This window comes from Ranitomeya imitator, chromosome 2 (genome assembly GCF_032444005.1).
Source record: "Ranitomeya imitator isolate aRanImi1 chromosome 2, aRanImi1.pri, whole genome shotgun sequence".
NCBI lineage: Eukaryota > Metazoa > Chordata > Amphibia > Anura > Dendrobatidae > Ranitomeya > Ranitomeya imitator.
Window position 1 is genome coordinate 824,286,072 of NC_091283.1, and position 15,236 is coordinate 824,301,307.

The 15,236-nt window shown below is 45.7% G+C and overlaps 1 protein-coding gene across 7 annotated transcripts in view; it reads left to right on the forward strand.

Moving 5' to 3' along the window:
• Positions 1 to 15,021, forward strand: part of HPS1 (HPS1 biogenesis of lysosomal organelles complex 3 subunit 1) — a 159,729-nt gene extending 144,708 nt beyond the window's left edge. For all 7 annotated transcript variants that reach the window (XR_011318547.1, XM_069754003.1, XM_069754004.1 and 4 more), the window contains one exon: positions 13,913 to 15,021. Coding sequence is in view for 6 of the 7 variants with exons in the window: in XM_069754003.1 (XP_069610104.1) it covers positions 13,913 to 14,075 (163 nt within the window). In the remaining variant the exon portion in view is untranslated. The remainder of the gene's footprint in view (positions 1 to 13,912) is intronic.
• The last annotated feature ends 215 nt before the right edge of the window (positions 15,022 to 15,236 follow it).

A 15,236-nucleotide genomic window follows, 5' to 3' on the forward strand; every position in this document is an offset into this window, starting at 1 on the left:
TGCGATGATAATGTGTGCAAACTGGAAAGCGCTGTGGAATATGTTGGCGCTATATAAAAAATAAAATTATTATTATTAAGTCCACATCTTCTCATTCTAGGGTTAATACTTTTGCTTTTCAGGTGTGATCATTATGAGATGATATCTAATTAGCGGGCTTTATGTGTGTTTTATACCAGGAGTTTTATCATTGTTAAGTCCGCCAGACTCGAAACGCGTCAGATATTTTTCTATGCCCTTACTACTATTTTAATAAAGTCACAATAAAGATTTTTTTTTTATTTTAACTCACTTGGCTGGATTGAAAACCCTTTTTCATCACTTCCATCAGTACCAGACCGAAGGGAGTTCGGACACTGGGTATCCTCCCCGATCAGCTGGTGTTCAGAGCCTCCATCAGCTTAAAGTATACTGTGCCCGTAAAAGCACAGCCCCATTACTGGGTATTAAAGCTCATAGGAGCTGAGCTGCCGGGCTCGCTGCTGATAATAACTGATCAGTGGGAGTACCACCAACAATCTGGTATTGATTATCTATCTTAAAGATAGGTCATCAAGCCCCGAAAATCCCTTTTACGAACGTTTTCAGCAGCCTCATTATAACTAACCTTTCTGTGCTTCCACCTGAACTACTTCAGGAAAGCACGCATGCACATTGTCTTTGTAAAGCGCTCCTGTGAGACTTCACATTATCGTCTCTCCCCCCAACAATTGGTATAAATGTTAATTAGATGCAAAGAGCTTTTCGTTATCTCGCTTCACTTACTAAAGGGAGAATGTCCCGGTATTTCCTGCATTTACACAAGATGTTCTAGAATTACGGTAGAAGAGCGCATTAAATTAGGAGGAAAAGGATCGTTCTTTATAAAGCTGAAGGGTTTTACTCCGATAACGACTGAACATTGATGTTTTCCCACTTTCATGTCTGCGGTTCGTTCACTGATGACGGCTTTCCTAGATCATTTCCGTTCCAATCACCGCCGGCTCTGAGGATGGAGGTTGAGCAGTGGTAACCGCACGTGCATCACCGCTAATTGCCCGGCGTTACCTGTGCTTGCAATATAAAGCACAGCAATTAGCGGAAAACAACTCGTATGCGACTCACTGGCTCATGGTTTTTAGTGCTGCAATTTGCGCAAAAAAAAGGAAAATTGCAGAAGAGTTGCATGCGTTTCACCGCCATTTGCAAGTGTAAAATCAAAGAAATGAGACGGAGGAAAAGTTGTTAGACGTGCAATGCGTAAGAGCACGTTCACACCGCGGCCATTTTACAGGTCAAACCCAAGAAAAAAAACAAAATGCACATATACCCTATAGTAAAGAACTAATGCATGTAAACCACATGGGTTACTTGGTTAAGATTATTTTGATCAAAAAGCGTAAAAGCTATCCCACCATGACAAGGTGACCCAGTCAGGACGGTCCTAACTTGTCTCTAGTATCAAAACCTTACCTTGTGTCAGTCGACCTCAATGTGAATAAAGACAGAGCAGGACAGAGTTTTGTCTGTGAAATGCCCACTGTATGAACGTGCTCTGCACATTGCACTTGTGCCAACTCATGCTCCGGCTCATTTCTTTGGTTTTGCTGTAGTTTCTTGTACTTCGTTCAAATACAGATGTGACTCCCCCTTTCTGAGCTAGGCATTTTATCTATATAGCTCCCCATGGGCTGGTGTCTGAACAGTTGGTCCCTGTCCTGCTCTTCCCATTATTCACATTGAGGTCCGCTGATACAGTGAGGTTTTAATACTAGAGACAGGTTAGGACCGTCCCGACTGGGTCACCTTGACGTGGCTTTTACACTTTTTGATCATAGTGTTAAAGTTTTGACATTTGCGAGTGTCTTGTGAAAAAATCTAACATATTTGTGACCGTGTCACCATCGTGGTAGATTGCAATACAACACCGAAGGAAATGGCAGTATCACGATAATCTCAGTGTCACGCAACTTCTAGGCCAAAGCTGCATGGTGACTTTGGCCACGACACGTTGTTGTATGCTGCTGCTACATCACCACATAATGCAAGGGAGTAGGGTCACATTGCAGCCTGAAAAGTGAGGAGAACAGCAAAAAATCTGAATCAACTTTGCGGTTTCCTTGTCGCAGTAGTTTGCGGGTCACAATGTGACCCTATTGACTTGCACCGTGCTGTAATGGAGACGCAGCACACAGTTTTAGCCACGCAGACCTGTGTCATAGCCAGAGTCGCCATGTAGCCCCAGCCTTAGGCCACGTTCAGTATTTGGTCAGTGTTTTACATCAGTATTTTTTAAGGCAAAACAAGGAGTGGTTGAAAAATACAGAAGTGGTGACGTGTTTCTATTCTACTTTTTCCTCTATTTGTTCCACTCCTGGTTTTGGCTTACAAATACTGAGGTAAAATACTGAACGTGTGAATGCAGCCTCAGAGGTAACATTTTTCCAAGTCCTTGATGGACACTTTGGAATCCCCCTCTAAGAGCCATTAACAAGCTGTGTGTTCTGTCTTCCTCCACGTAGGATGCTGTGTGGATTCAAACATACGGCTAAACCTCCATCCACATCCCAGTAAACAGACTGTGTTGATGCTTGTCTTATTTATTAGGGTGATGATAACCAAAACTATAACGTTGAACAACAATGGTGGACAGTATTCATAGTAGATGATCGAATAGTGAATGATGTTGATGTACAAGGTGGATGTTCAGTGAATAATCATAGTGGATGACTGATCATAGTGGATGACTGGTGAAAAACTGTAAAGAATAACAGCATTTCAGTATATGCACATACAGGGTGCAATCATATAAATAACAGGGACATTACAGCAGAAATTATACAGAGTGCATTACACAGTAATTCTAACAGCACTGCCCTATTCTATACAAGAATGCATCTATCTACATGCAGAGTACACCTGAACCTAACTGCAAGCTGCAAAGCACATCTGCCTAACTATATCTGACTATAGGAGCTGCATAAGGCTTAAATACTAACACAAAACATAAGATGCATTAAACCTTTATAAACGAGATCCGTTAGGACAGGGGTAAGGAAGTAAGCGAGACAGGAGCACGTGGGCCTCTGTTCAGATCTGAGGAAAAATGGCTACTGAAGCTTGTCTTCATAAGAAGAATGTGGGCGGAACTAACCCATAAGACATTGCTCTTCTGAGGGAAAGGGTGGTAAACAACATGAAAAGTAGGTAACTGATGACCTCCAGTGGCCACAACTTGAATAACAAGATAATTAACTTTCTGCACATTAAGATGGGCAGAACACTGTGGTCTTCCGCAATCTAGTGGACACGGGACATCATGTATTCATACGAATACACAAGTAAAGTTATAGTTCTCCTATATTGGTTGATGCAGGAAAAAAAACAAATAGGATTTCAACTTTCCCTAGTAAGATGTGCCCAATGTCATGGTCTCGGCCCCCAGACTCATGGCTGACCATCACAGCAGCTCTGGTCTTTGGGCCATGACTGATGAGACAACCCTTTTATAACAGTCGTAGCCATGAAAAACACTAGGCCTCATTTCTGAAGTGTCTAAGATAAACAGTCTGTTTCCCATAGCAACCAATCAGTGCTTAGCTTTAATTTTTTTTTAAACCGCTCTGGCAAAATAAAAGCTGCACTGTGATTGGTTGCTATGGTCAACACAGTTTGTTATTTAGACGGTTTTGATAAATTTGCCAGTTTCCATGATGAGAAATTACTCATCAGGGGCATCATCCTCATCATCACATACTGAGATGTGGAGTCTCTAAGACGCAGTCTGTTTGATGCTAGGCAGGGATGTGGGGTCTTCATTTTTAACCCCTTTAATTGAAAATGTGGACTTGAGAGGATACGCAGGTGTCCACTATAGTCTGTCATGGTGCTGTCTGAGCTAGACGTGGTCAGTAGTTATGAGTAAACATGCTCGAGTGTTAACCAATGACTTCGGCATGCTTGAAAAATATGTTTGAGACCCTGCGGCTGCATGTTTCGCGGCTGTTCGGCAATCCCTGCACAACCGCGAGATATACAGCCGCGGGGAGTCGAACATATTTTTCAAGCACGTCGAAGACACTCGGGTAACACACAAGCATGCTCGGATAACACCTTATCCGAGCACATTTGCTCATCACTAGTGGTCAGGGAATGGATCTAAGGCTTGTTGTCCAGTTGCAACAGACAAACGGACGAGACCAGAACAAGGCTGGGGTCAGGATTAGGAGTCGGAAGAGGGAGACTTAAGCTAGACTCAGTGACTAAAAAAAAAAAAAAAAGCCCAGCAAGCCTCATCTTCTCTTCCACCACCAGTTGCCGCCCTGCAGATGTAGAAATAGACCCGTGTCCTGGTCCTATAGACAAAAAAAACTCCACGGGAGTCAGCAGGAACTCAATGCATGAACCACGAGTGGTGCTTGGATTGGGCAAAAAGGAAACTTGCCTAGGGTTTGTGCCCTTTACTGCAAACTATGAGAAATATGTTGGTTATGTCATTTTACTGTTCTAATGTTACTGGGGTAAGCGTATGCCAGACACACAAATATCTAACCGGCCAAGTCTCGCTGTGCAGAACAGCAGATATCCGGAAACTGCAAGGCTATGTTCACATGATGCGCTTTTGCAGCATTTTTTCTCCTACGCCTCATTGGGGGACACAGGACAAAGGGTGTTATGCTGCTGCCACTAGGATGACACTAAAGCTGGAGTCACACATAACGATATCGTTAACGATATCGTTGCAACGTCACGCTTTTGGTGACGTAGCAACGATCCCGCTAACGATCTCGTTATGTGTGACAGCGACCAACGATCAGGCCCCTGCTGGGAGATCGTTGGTCGTTGGGGAATGATCAGGACCATTTTTTGGTCGCTGATCACCCGCTGTCATCGCTGGATCAGCGTGTGTGACGCCGATCCAGCGATGTGTTCACTTGTAACCAGGATAAATATCGGGTTACTAAGCGCAGGGCCGCGCTTAGTAACCCAATATTTACCCTGGTTACCATTGTAAAAGTAAAAAAAAAAAAAAAACAGTACATACTCACATTCTGATGTCTGTCACGTCCCCCGGCGTCCACAGGGTTAAAACTGCTTTCGGCAGGAGTGCTGCCAGCGCCGGCCGTAAAGCAGAGCACAGCGGTGACATCACCGCTGTTACTGCCGGCGCTGACACAGTCAGTGCAGGGAAACTCTCGGCAGCAGCGCGTGCATTAGCAGCGCTCTTGCCGAAAGCAGTTTGAACCCTGTGGACGCCGGCGGGGGACGTGACAGACATCAGAATGTGAGTATGTAGTGTTTTTTTTTGTTTGTTTGTTTTTTTTACTTTTACAATGGTAACCATTTCACTTAGTAACCCGATGTTTACCCTGGTTACCCAGGTGCTGCAGGGGGACTTTGGCATCGTTGAAGACAGTTTCAACAATGCCGAAGTCTTTCCCCTGATCGTTGGTCGCTGGAGAGAGCTGTCTGTGTGACAGCTCCCCAGCGACCACACAAAGACTTACTAACGATCACGGCCAGGTCGTATCGCTGGTCGTGATCGTTGGTAAGTTGTTTAGTGTGACTAAAGCTTTAGTAATACAGAAAGAATAGCTCCTCCTCTGCAGTATACACCCTCCTGTTCTTGTTTAGTGTCTGTAGGAGGCACTTGGGTCTTTTATTTTTCCCTTAATGGAGCGAATGGGGGCGACGGATCCTTTCTAGGTTCCGATCTCCCCCGAACCATCAACAGGCAAGAACGTGGAGCGTCCCTCCCCGTACCCTTTCCTGCACCGTTGGATGCCAGCCCTGATCTCACTTTACGGGTGACTGTTCCTTCGCGTTCCGATCTCCTCCGTCCATAGCAGGCGACCACATGGAGTAGCCCTCCATTTACCTCTCCTGGAGCCAGGTGCATAGCCGGACATGATGTTTATGGCGTCCGTGTAGCTCCCCACTGCATCACCACTGTTATAGCGGATGATGGAAGGCAGCAGAAGCTCTACACCCCCTCCCTGACTATGGCGACGGTGGATTGAGCACCGGCCCACTGCATCTACCGTGAGTACACCTGCGGGGCCGAGGCGCTGGGGGGTCTTGGTCCCTGGGATAAGGGAAGTCCGCAGATACCTTAAAGCCCGGGTATGTGGGTCACGTCGGTCTTCACAAATAGTGGTCGCGGCGCTGCAGGCAGCAACCGCAAACTTAAAATTTAGCCCCCGGCTGTTCTCTCTTCCAGGCCAGAACATTGGCTCCGCCCACCGGCAGTTACCGCCGCCCACTCTCTTGCGCTTCTCGTTCTGCGAGAAGCGCCTTCTCTTCCTGATCTCGGCGGCCATCTTTGGACACCAACAGGGCTGATGCTGCAGCGATGCTCCAGCATTTTGAATCACAGCTTCAGGGATTAGCGATTTCTGTGGACACATTGCGGACCTCCCCCGGGGGCTCAAGACACAGGACCTGGGTATGCTGCAGAAACATAGCTTAACCCTTCCCCTGCTAGTAAGCGCTCTCCTCAAGGCTACACTATGTCTCAATCAAAGCCTAACAAAAAGTCTGGGAAAACCCACACTGTGTTTTTTGCTGCTTGTACCTCTTGTAAGGTATCTCTACCCCGGGGTCACAATACTGCGTTATGCTCAGCTTGTGGACCGGTGACAGCTCAGGAACCACCTGTTACTGATACCGAACCCAGTGAGCCTGGTCCCCCTGAGCGGGCTACCTCCCTTACCCGGTCTATGGCATCCCTGTCCAAAGCGTTAGACTCGTTCCGAGACCCTTCCTCTAACCAGGGCACTCTTACGGACAACGCTTTCGATGATCAGAACCCCTTGTAGACTAGGGGTTGTACCTTACCAAGGAGCTCTCGCTCTTCCAGGAAAAGGACTCATGCCTTGTCCCCAGACCATCACCGGGTATCGGGTTCTGAGAGTTACATTTCTCGCTCCCCCTCCCTTGGGGCTAGTAGAGAACCTGTCTCAGGGGACGATTCTGACACTTTCCTAGATCAGGAATTTCAACACGATCAGGAGACTGTCGACTCTCTCATTGAGTCAGTAAACAAGGCCCTGAAGCTAGTTGAGGAACCTTTATCTAAAACTGATCATGCTGTGTCCTTTAAGAGGACCAAGCGGGCTCAAAGTGTTCATAGTAACATAGTAAAATAGTTAGTAAGGCCGAAAAAAGACATTTGTCCATCCAGTTCAGCCTATATTCCATCATAATAAATACCCAGATCTACGTCCTTCTACAGAACCTAATAATTGTATGATACAATATTGTTCTGCTCCAGGAAGACATCCAGGCCTCTCTTGAACCCCTCGACTGAGTTCGCCATCACCACCTCCTCAGGCAAGCAATTCCAGATTCTCACTGCCCTAACAGTAAAGAATCCTCTTCTATGTTGGTGGAAAAACCTTCTCTCCTCCAGACGCAAAGAATGCCCCCTTGTGCCCGTCACCTTCCTTGGTATAAACAGATCCTCAGCGAGATATTTGTATTGTCCCCTTATATACTTATACATGGTTATTAGATCGCCCCTCAGTCGTCTTTTTTCTAGACTAAATAATCCTAATTTCGCTAATCTATCTGGGTATTGTAGTTCTCCCATCCCCTTTATTAATTTTGTTGCCCTCCTTTGTACTCTCTCTAGTTCCATTATATCCTTCCTGAGCACCGGTGCCCAAAACTGGACACAGTACTCCATGTGCGGTCTAACTAGGGATTTGTACAGAGGCAGTATAATGCTCTCATCATGTGTATCCAGACCTCTTTTAATGCACCCCATGATCCTGTTTGCCTTGGCAGCTGCTGCCTGGCACTGGCTGCTCCAGGTAAGTTTATCATTAACTAGGATCCCCAAGTCCTTCTCCCTGTCAGATTTACCCAGTGGTTTCCCGTTCAGTGTGTAATGGTGATATTGATTCCCTCTTCCCATGTGTATAACCTTACATTTATCATTGTTAAACCTCATCTGCCACCTTTCAGCCCAAGTTTCCAACTTATCCAGATCCATCTGTAGCAGAATACTATCTTCTCTTGTATTAACTGCTTTACATAGTTTTGTATCATCTGCAAATATCGATATTTTACTGTGTAAATCTTCTACCAGATCATTAATGAATATGTTGAAGAGAACAGGTCCCAATACTGACCCCTGCGGTACCCCACTGGTCACAGTGACCCAGTTAGAGACTATACCATTTATAACCACCCTCTGCTTTCTATCACTAAGCCAGTTACTAACCCATTTACACACATTTTCCCCCAGACCAAGCATTCTCATTTTGTGTACCAACCTCTTGTGCGGCACGGTATCAAACGCTTTGGAAAAATCGAGATATACCACGTCCAATGACTCACCGTGGTCCAGCCTATAGCTTACCTCTTCATAAAAACTGATTAGATTGGTTTGACAGGAGCGATTTCTCATAAACCCATGCTGATATGGAGTTAAACAGTTATTCTCATTGAGATAATCCAGAATAACATCCCTCAGAAACCCTTCAAATATTTTACCAACAATAGAGGTTAGACTTACTGGCCTATAATTTCCAGGTTCACTTTTAGAGCCCTTTTTGAATATTGGCACCACATTTGCTATGCGCCAATCCTGCGGAACAGACCCTGTCGCTATAGAGTCACTAAAAATAAGAAATAATGGTTTATCTATTACATTACTTAGTTCTCTTAGTACTCGTGGGTGTATGCCATCCGGACCCGGAGATTTATCTATTTTAATCTTATTTAGCCGGTTTCGCACCTCTTCTTGGGTTAGATTGGTGACCCTTAATATAGGGTTTTCATTGTTTCTTGGGATTTCACCTAGCATTTCATTTTCCACCGTGAACACCGTGGAGAAGAAGGTGTTTAATATGTTAGCTTTTTCCTCGTCATCTACAACCATTCTTTCCTCACTATTTTTTAAGGGGCCTACATTTTCAGTTTTTATTCTTTTACTATTGATATAGTTGAAGAACAGTTTGGGATTAGTTTTACTCTCCTTAGCAATGTGCTTCTCTGTTTCCTTTTTGGCAGCTTTAATTAGTTTTTTAGATAAAGTATTTTTCTCCCTATAGTTTTTTAGAGCTTCAATGGTGCCATCCTGCTTTAGTAGTGCAAATGCTTTCTTTTTACTGTTAATTCGCCACTCATCCCGAATTTAAGGATATCGTTGAATCTCATAGGATCCGTACAGATAAACGCTTCACAGGGCAAAAGCCCATGGAGTCAAAATATCCCTTTGCTCCTGATCTAAGAAAGGATTGGTCACAGTCTCCTCCGGTAGATCTTCCAGTATTGCGCCTAGCTACTAAATCTATTTTATCCTCTTCAGAGGGCGCCTCGATTAAAAACCCCACTGATCGTCAGATCGACAATATGGCTCGTTCAGCTTTTGAAGCCTCAGCAGCCGCACTCTTTCCATCTTTTGCTGCTATGTGGGTGGCTAAGGCTATGACCCATTGGGCTGAGGTCTTGTCTTCAGCTGTTCTGGATACCAATCTTTCCCCCCCTCCCCCCCGAGGTAGAAGACCTTGCTACTCAGCCAGAGCTGTGGATTTTCTAGTGACCGTGTCTCTGGATGCCGCTGACTGCGCTTCTCAAGCAGCAGCAAACGCCATCACCATTCGGAGGTCCTCATGGCTCAGGGACTGGCGTGCGGATTCTGCTTCCAAAAAGTCATTGACTTCTTTACCATATCAGAGCGGTCGCCTTTTTGGCGAAAAACTCGATCAATTAATTTCCAACACCACTGGAGGGAAGAGTAAATTCCTCCCACAACAGAGACCCTTTCGGAACCAGCAACAGCAGGCTCGGTCTCGATTTTTTTTTTTTGGTTCCAACTCAAATTGGTCCTCTACTTCGACATCTTCCGGACCCAGCCGGGCACAACGTAGGGATAGAGGTCCCCAGACCTCTTACAAACTTTCCCCTTCATGGAGAGGCAGGCCTAGGCAGACAGGATCCAGGGGTCCAAACCGGGCAGATCTCCCACACAATGACTCCCTGTGGTTTTCGGAGGACACCCTCAAAGTAGGCGGCCGCCTGCTTTCCTTCAGCGACGCGTGGCTCTCGGTCGTTCACGACGAATGGGTCCGCGACCTAGTGTCCTCCGGATACAAGATAGAATTCTCCTCTCTTCCACCAAATCGTTTTTTCCTGTCTTCTCCTCCCAGGGCAAAGGCATCAGGGTTCTTGCAGGCCACAAGCTTTCTAAAAGAAGATGGGGTTATTATCCCGGTCCCTCAAAGCGAAAGGTTTCAAGGTTTTTATTCAAACCTGTTCATTGTTGCAAAGAAGGATGCTACAGTACGGCCCATACTGGACCTAAAACTGCTGAAAAAGTTTGTTCGGGTACGACTGTTCCGAATGGAATCGCTTCGTTCTGTCATCGCCTCCATGGAAAAAGGCAAGTTCTTGGAGTCTATAGGCATCCAGGACACGTACCTCCACATTCCAATTTTCCCTTCTGACCAGAGGTTCCTTCGCAGTTCAGGAACACCACTTCCAATTCATTGCTTTGCCCTTCGGCCTCGCCACCGCTCCCAGGGTATTCACCAAGGTCATGGCGGCTGCCGTGGCCATTCTTCACACCCGAGGCGTGGTGGTGCTACCGTATCTAGACAATATCATCAAAGGCCCCTCTTTCCGCGCTGGCAAGGAGGCTGTGAACATCACAATAGATTCTCTTTCTCGCCTGGGTTGGAAGATAAACTTCAAAAAATCTTCCCTAGTACCAGCTCAGCGAATTTCCTTTCTAGGAATGATACTGGACTCGTCCCAGGGGTTGCTTCTTCTTTCCCCGGAAGAGATCTCAGCCTTTTCAGCGGGAAGCTCAGGAGCTCTCTCAACCTCACACTCACTCTCTGCGCTTCAGTATGAGAGTCCTCGGCAGGATAGTAGCAGCCATGGAGGCGGTTCCATTTGCCCAATTACACCTCCATCCCTTACAGCATGCCCTCTCCTGGCTGTTCGGGACAGGAACCCGTACTCCCTCAACCGTCGGTTCTTCCTTCCCCAGCGAGTCAGACAGTCTCTCAGGTGGTGGACATTGAAGTCCTCCCTGAATCAAGGGAAGTCTTTTCTTCCAGTACATTGGCTAGTTGTGACAACAGATGCCAGTCTTCTAGGCTGGGGAGCGGTGTTCCTACTTCGCACTGCTCAGGGCCGCTGGTCACTTCAGGAATCACGCCTTCCGATCAACATCTTAGAAATTCAGGCAATCAGATTAGCTCTTCTCCAATTCCATCCCTTCCTGGCGGGTCGTTCCATCAGGATTCAGTCCGACAATGCCACTGCAGTGGCATACATCAACCAATAGGGGGGAACCCACAGCATGGCAGCCTTAAGCGAGGTAGGCTACATTCTCCATTGGGCTGAGAAAAAACGCTCATTGATTTCTGCAGTTCACATCCCGGGAGTGGACATTTGGTAGGCAGATTTCCTCAGTCGTCAAGGCCTTGACTCCGGGGAGTGGTCTCTCCATCCGGAGATCTTCCACCAGATCTGCTGCCGTTGGGGAACTCCGGGCGTGGACCTGATGGCCTCACGGCTAAATTCCAAAGTTCCTGACTTCATTGCTCGGTCCCACGATCCAGCAGCCATCGGGGCAGATGCACTTGTACTCCCGTGGCATCATTTTCGGCTTCCGTACATATTTCCCCCGCTCCCCTTACTGCCGTGAGTCATCAAGAAGATCAGAGCGGAGGGAGTACCAGTAATCCTGATTGCGCCAGATTGGCTGCGCCAGGCGTGGTGCGCGGAACTAGTTCAACTAGTCACCGATGTTCCCTGGCGATTACCGAATCGCGCAGACCTGCTATCACAGGGCCCCATTTACCACCAGAACGCCGAGGCCCTTTGTTTGACAGCATTGCCATTGAGTCCAGGGTTCTAACCCAGGCAGGTTTCTCTCCGGAAGTCATCTCTACCATGATCAGCGCTAGAAAGCCTACATCTATGCACATTTATCATCGCACTTGGAAAACCTTCTTTTCCTGGTGCAACGACCAGGGACGTTCTCCTCTTGAATTTTCCATTCCTTCCATCCTCGAATTTTTGCAAACTGCTTTGGACTTAGGTCTCGCCCTTAGTTCTCTCAAGGGACAGATTTCAGCCCTGTCCGTTCTGTTCCAACGCAGGATTGCCAACAGATTACAAGTGAAGACGTTCATTCAGGGAGTCTCCCATAGGGTGCCGCCCTTTAAGATGCCGTTGGAACCATGGGACCTTAATCTGGTCCTTGGAGTCTTGCAAGAAGCTCCTTTCGAACCTCTACAGGATGTTTTCCTGTCCTTTCTTTCATGGAAGGTTGCCTTCCTGGTTGCGGTCACGTCCATTAGATGAGTCTCAAAGCTGGCGGCTTTGTCTTGTCAAGTTCCGTTCCTGAATTTTCATCAGGATAAGGTGGTTTTGAGAACATCCCTGTCCTTTTTGCCAAAAGTTGTCTCATCCTTCCATCTCAATCAGTAGATTGTATTATCGTCACTGTCCGGCACCAGTACATCGCATCGAGAAGGCCCTCCACACACTGGATTTAGTGAGCGCTTTCAAGAGATACGTCTCACGGACGGCGTCTTTCCACAGGTCAGATTCCATGTTTGTGCTTGCGGAAGGGCCAAGGAAGGGGTTTCCCACTTCCAAGGCGACAATAGCCAGATGGATTCGTTCAGCTATTCAGGAGTCCTACCGAGTTAGAGGTCATCCTGTCCCAGCAGGGATTAAGGTTCATTCTACTCGGTCAGTGGGTGCGTCTTGGGCCATCCGGCACCAAGCTTTGGCAGCACAAGTTTTCAGAGCTGCAACCTGGTCCAGTCTGCATACGTTTACAAAACATTGCCATATTCATTCTCAGGCCTCGGCTGATGCGACCGTCGGCAGACGAATTTAGGTGGCTGTGCCGCATCTGTAACCCTTGGGGTACAAGGAGCAATTACAGTTGATTGTTCCCCACCCAGGGACTGCTTTAGGACATCCCATGGTCCTGTGTCCCCCAATGAGGCGTAGGAGAAACAGGGATTGTTGTGTACTCACCGTAAAATCCTTTTCTCCGAGCCAATCATTGGGGGACACAGCACCCACCCTGTTAGCCTAACTGCGTTGGTTTTCTGTGTTGGTTTGGTTTTGACATAGTTCATCCTGGTTAAATGTTAAGCTCCTACTGCTTTGTTACGGAACTGGTTCACTTGGAGCCAGCAGGAGGGTGTATACTGCAGGGGGAGGAGTTATTCTTTCTGTATTACTTAGTGTTCTCCTAGTGGCAGCAGCATAACACCCATGGTCCTGTGATTGGCTCGGAGAAAAGGATTTTACGGTGAGTACACAATAATCCCTGTTTTAATGCAAATTTTAAACTGCGTTTTACAGTATCAGCAAAGGCTTTGAGATTTCAGAAATCTCATGTACACACATTGGTTTGATTTTTTTTTTCCTGACCGATTTGGAAAATTGCTGCATTTCTGAAAACTGCAGCGGGTCACTTCTTTCAGCATATTTGCAGTGTTTTTTCACCCATAGAAAGCATTGAGTAAATGCAAAAACGCAGGTATCGGGTTTTGCTGTGTTTTTAGTGCATAAACCTTAAGGAAGTTGCATGATGATTTTTGGGGGGGTCACTAAACTTTAACAAGAGACGAAAAAACGCAGCAAACCCTGCTTTTTGTTAGAAGCTTCTCTACTACTATGAGAGCAGGTTTTGCCTGCAGAAAAAAAAATGCAGCGAAAACACGTGTGAACATATCCTAAGGCTTCTAGATTAAATGTAATTTTTATGTACACGCACTTTAGGATTAACATAATATTCAGCGCATAGTACTGCTCACTTGCTGTAAAAAAAATAAATAAATGAAAATTAGATCTAATATTTTTTTCTTTATAATTATTTTGACTTTTTTTTTTTTTTAAGTTGGCACCATATTTACAAAACTTTTTAATTCTGTTTTTATACAACTAGGAAATTATTGCGATATTACAGTAAAAACCACCCGGCTGAACTGGTAAAGTGCTACGAGCTGCTGACCCTTCATCTGGGCATCATCCCGCCTGAGTTCATCATCCAGCAGTGCCGGGACCTGGCTCGTAAACTGTGGGAACCTTCTCGTCTACCACTCCTGTAAAGTAAAGAGGGACCCTCTGACCGGCCGTCCTCCTGGCTCCTTTCCCTGTTGTTAACTTTGTGTACTCTGTACTGTATTGCCAGTTTTGCTATTATGAGAAAGTAAATCTTGATAAAGGCAGTCAGGGCAGCAATTCCAAGGTTGGCATTTGGCACCAAGTAATTAAAGGGGTTGCATTAAGTGAGAAGAAGAAGGAAAAAAAAAAAACTTTTTTTTGCAAAAATTGCTCTATACTCATCCACTGGCCTTTTTTGGTATTCAAATGAATAGGCCATGCTGCAATACCAAACGTGGCCCATAGATAAGGGTGGCACTGTTTCTGGAGGGAAAAAAAACTAGATACTTACTTAAAATGCCATTTAAAGTTGGAAATGGGGAGTAAAACATAAGAAAAGACGAATCAGTGCATTAACGAAGGGTCCTGTGACCTGAACACATCCTTTGGTTATGTCTTATATACATGAATGTGCCATTTATTAGAATAAGAACTTAAAATTAGTAGCAAATAATGGAAAGTATTCTTTAACTGGGCTTTCTCATGAACAAAACAATCACTCAGTCCCAGTGTAAAATAGATGAAATTTGTATGATAGCGGAGATCGCCACTGATCCCAAGAATAGGCGGACAAAAATTAATGTGTAAATTGAGCTTTAGTGAGCATGTGCGACCACCACTCGTATAGACAGTGAATGGAGCAGCGGTCGCACATGCTCATTGTCGCTCCATTCGCACAGGGAGCTGCAGGACATTTTTTCTTGTGTTCGAACCTTAAATTTTATATTTATCACTTATCTTGTGGATAGCTGATATGTTATCTATGGCAAAACTACTTTAAGTCTCTGTGTTATGTAATAAATTGAGTTACTGTAGAACCTTCTATGTGTTGAAGGCAGATTGTATATTGTAAGCTGCTATAGCAAGTAATAAAAATTTAAAGCCAGTCAATCCAGTTGCCTTCTTTTATCAGTGGTTTGTATCCAACAGTGCTGCTTTTCTTCTGCGGTATGTCTGCAGTGGAACCGTCCCATGGACACATAAGCCATCACTTCCTGGAGACAATAAAAAGATACAAGACGCTCCCAGGTAGACCAGATAGTGACTGAAGAGCTGCAGAGCCTTATCTGTGTGCATATCATAATATCCTACGTTATCTAGGCTTT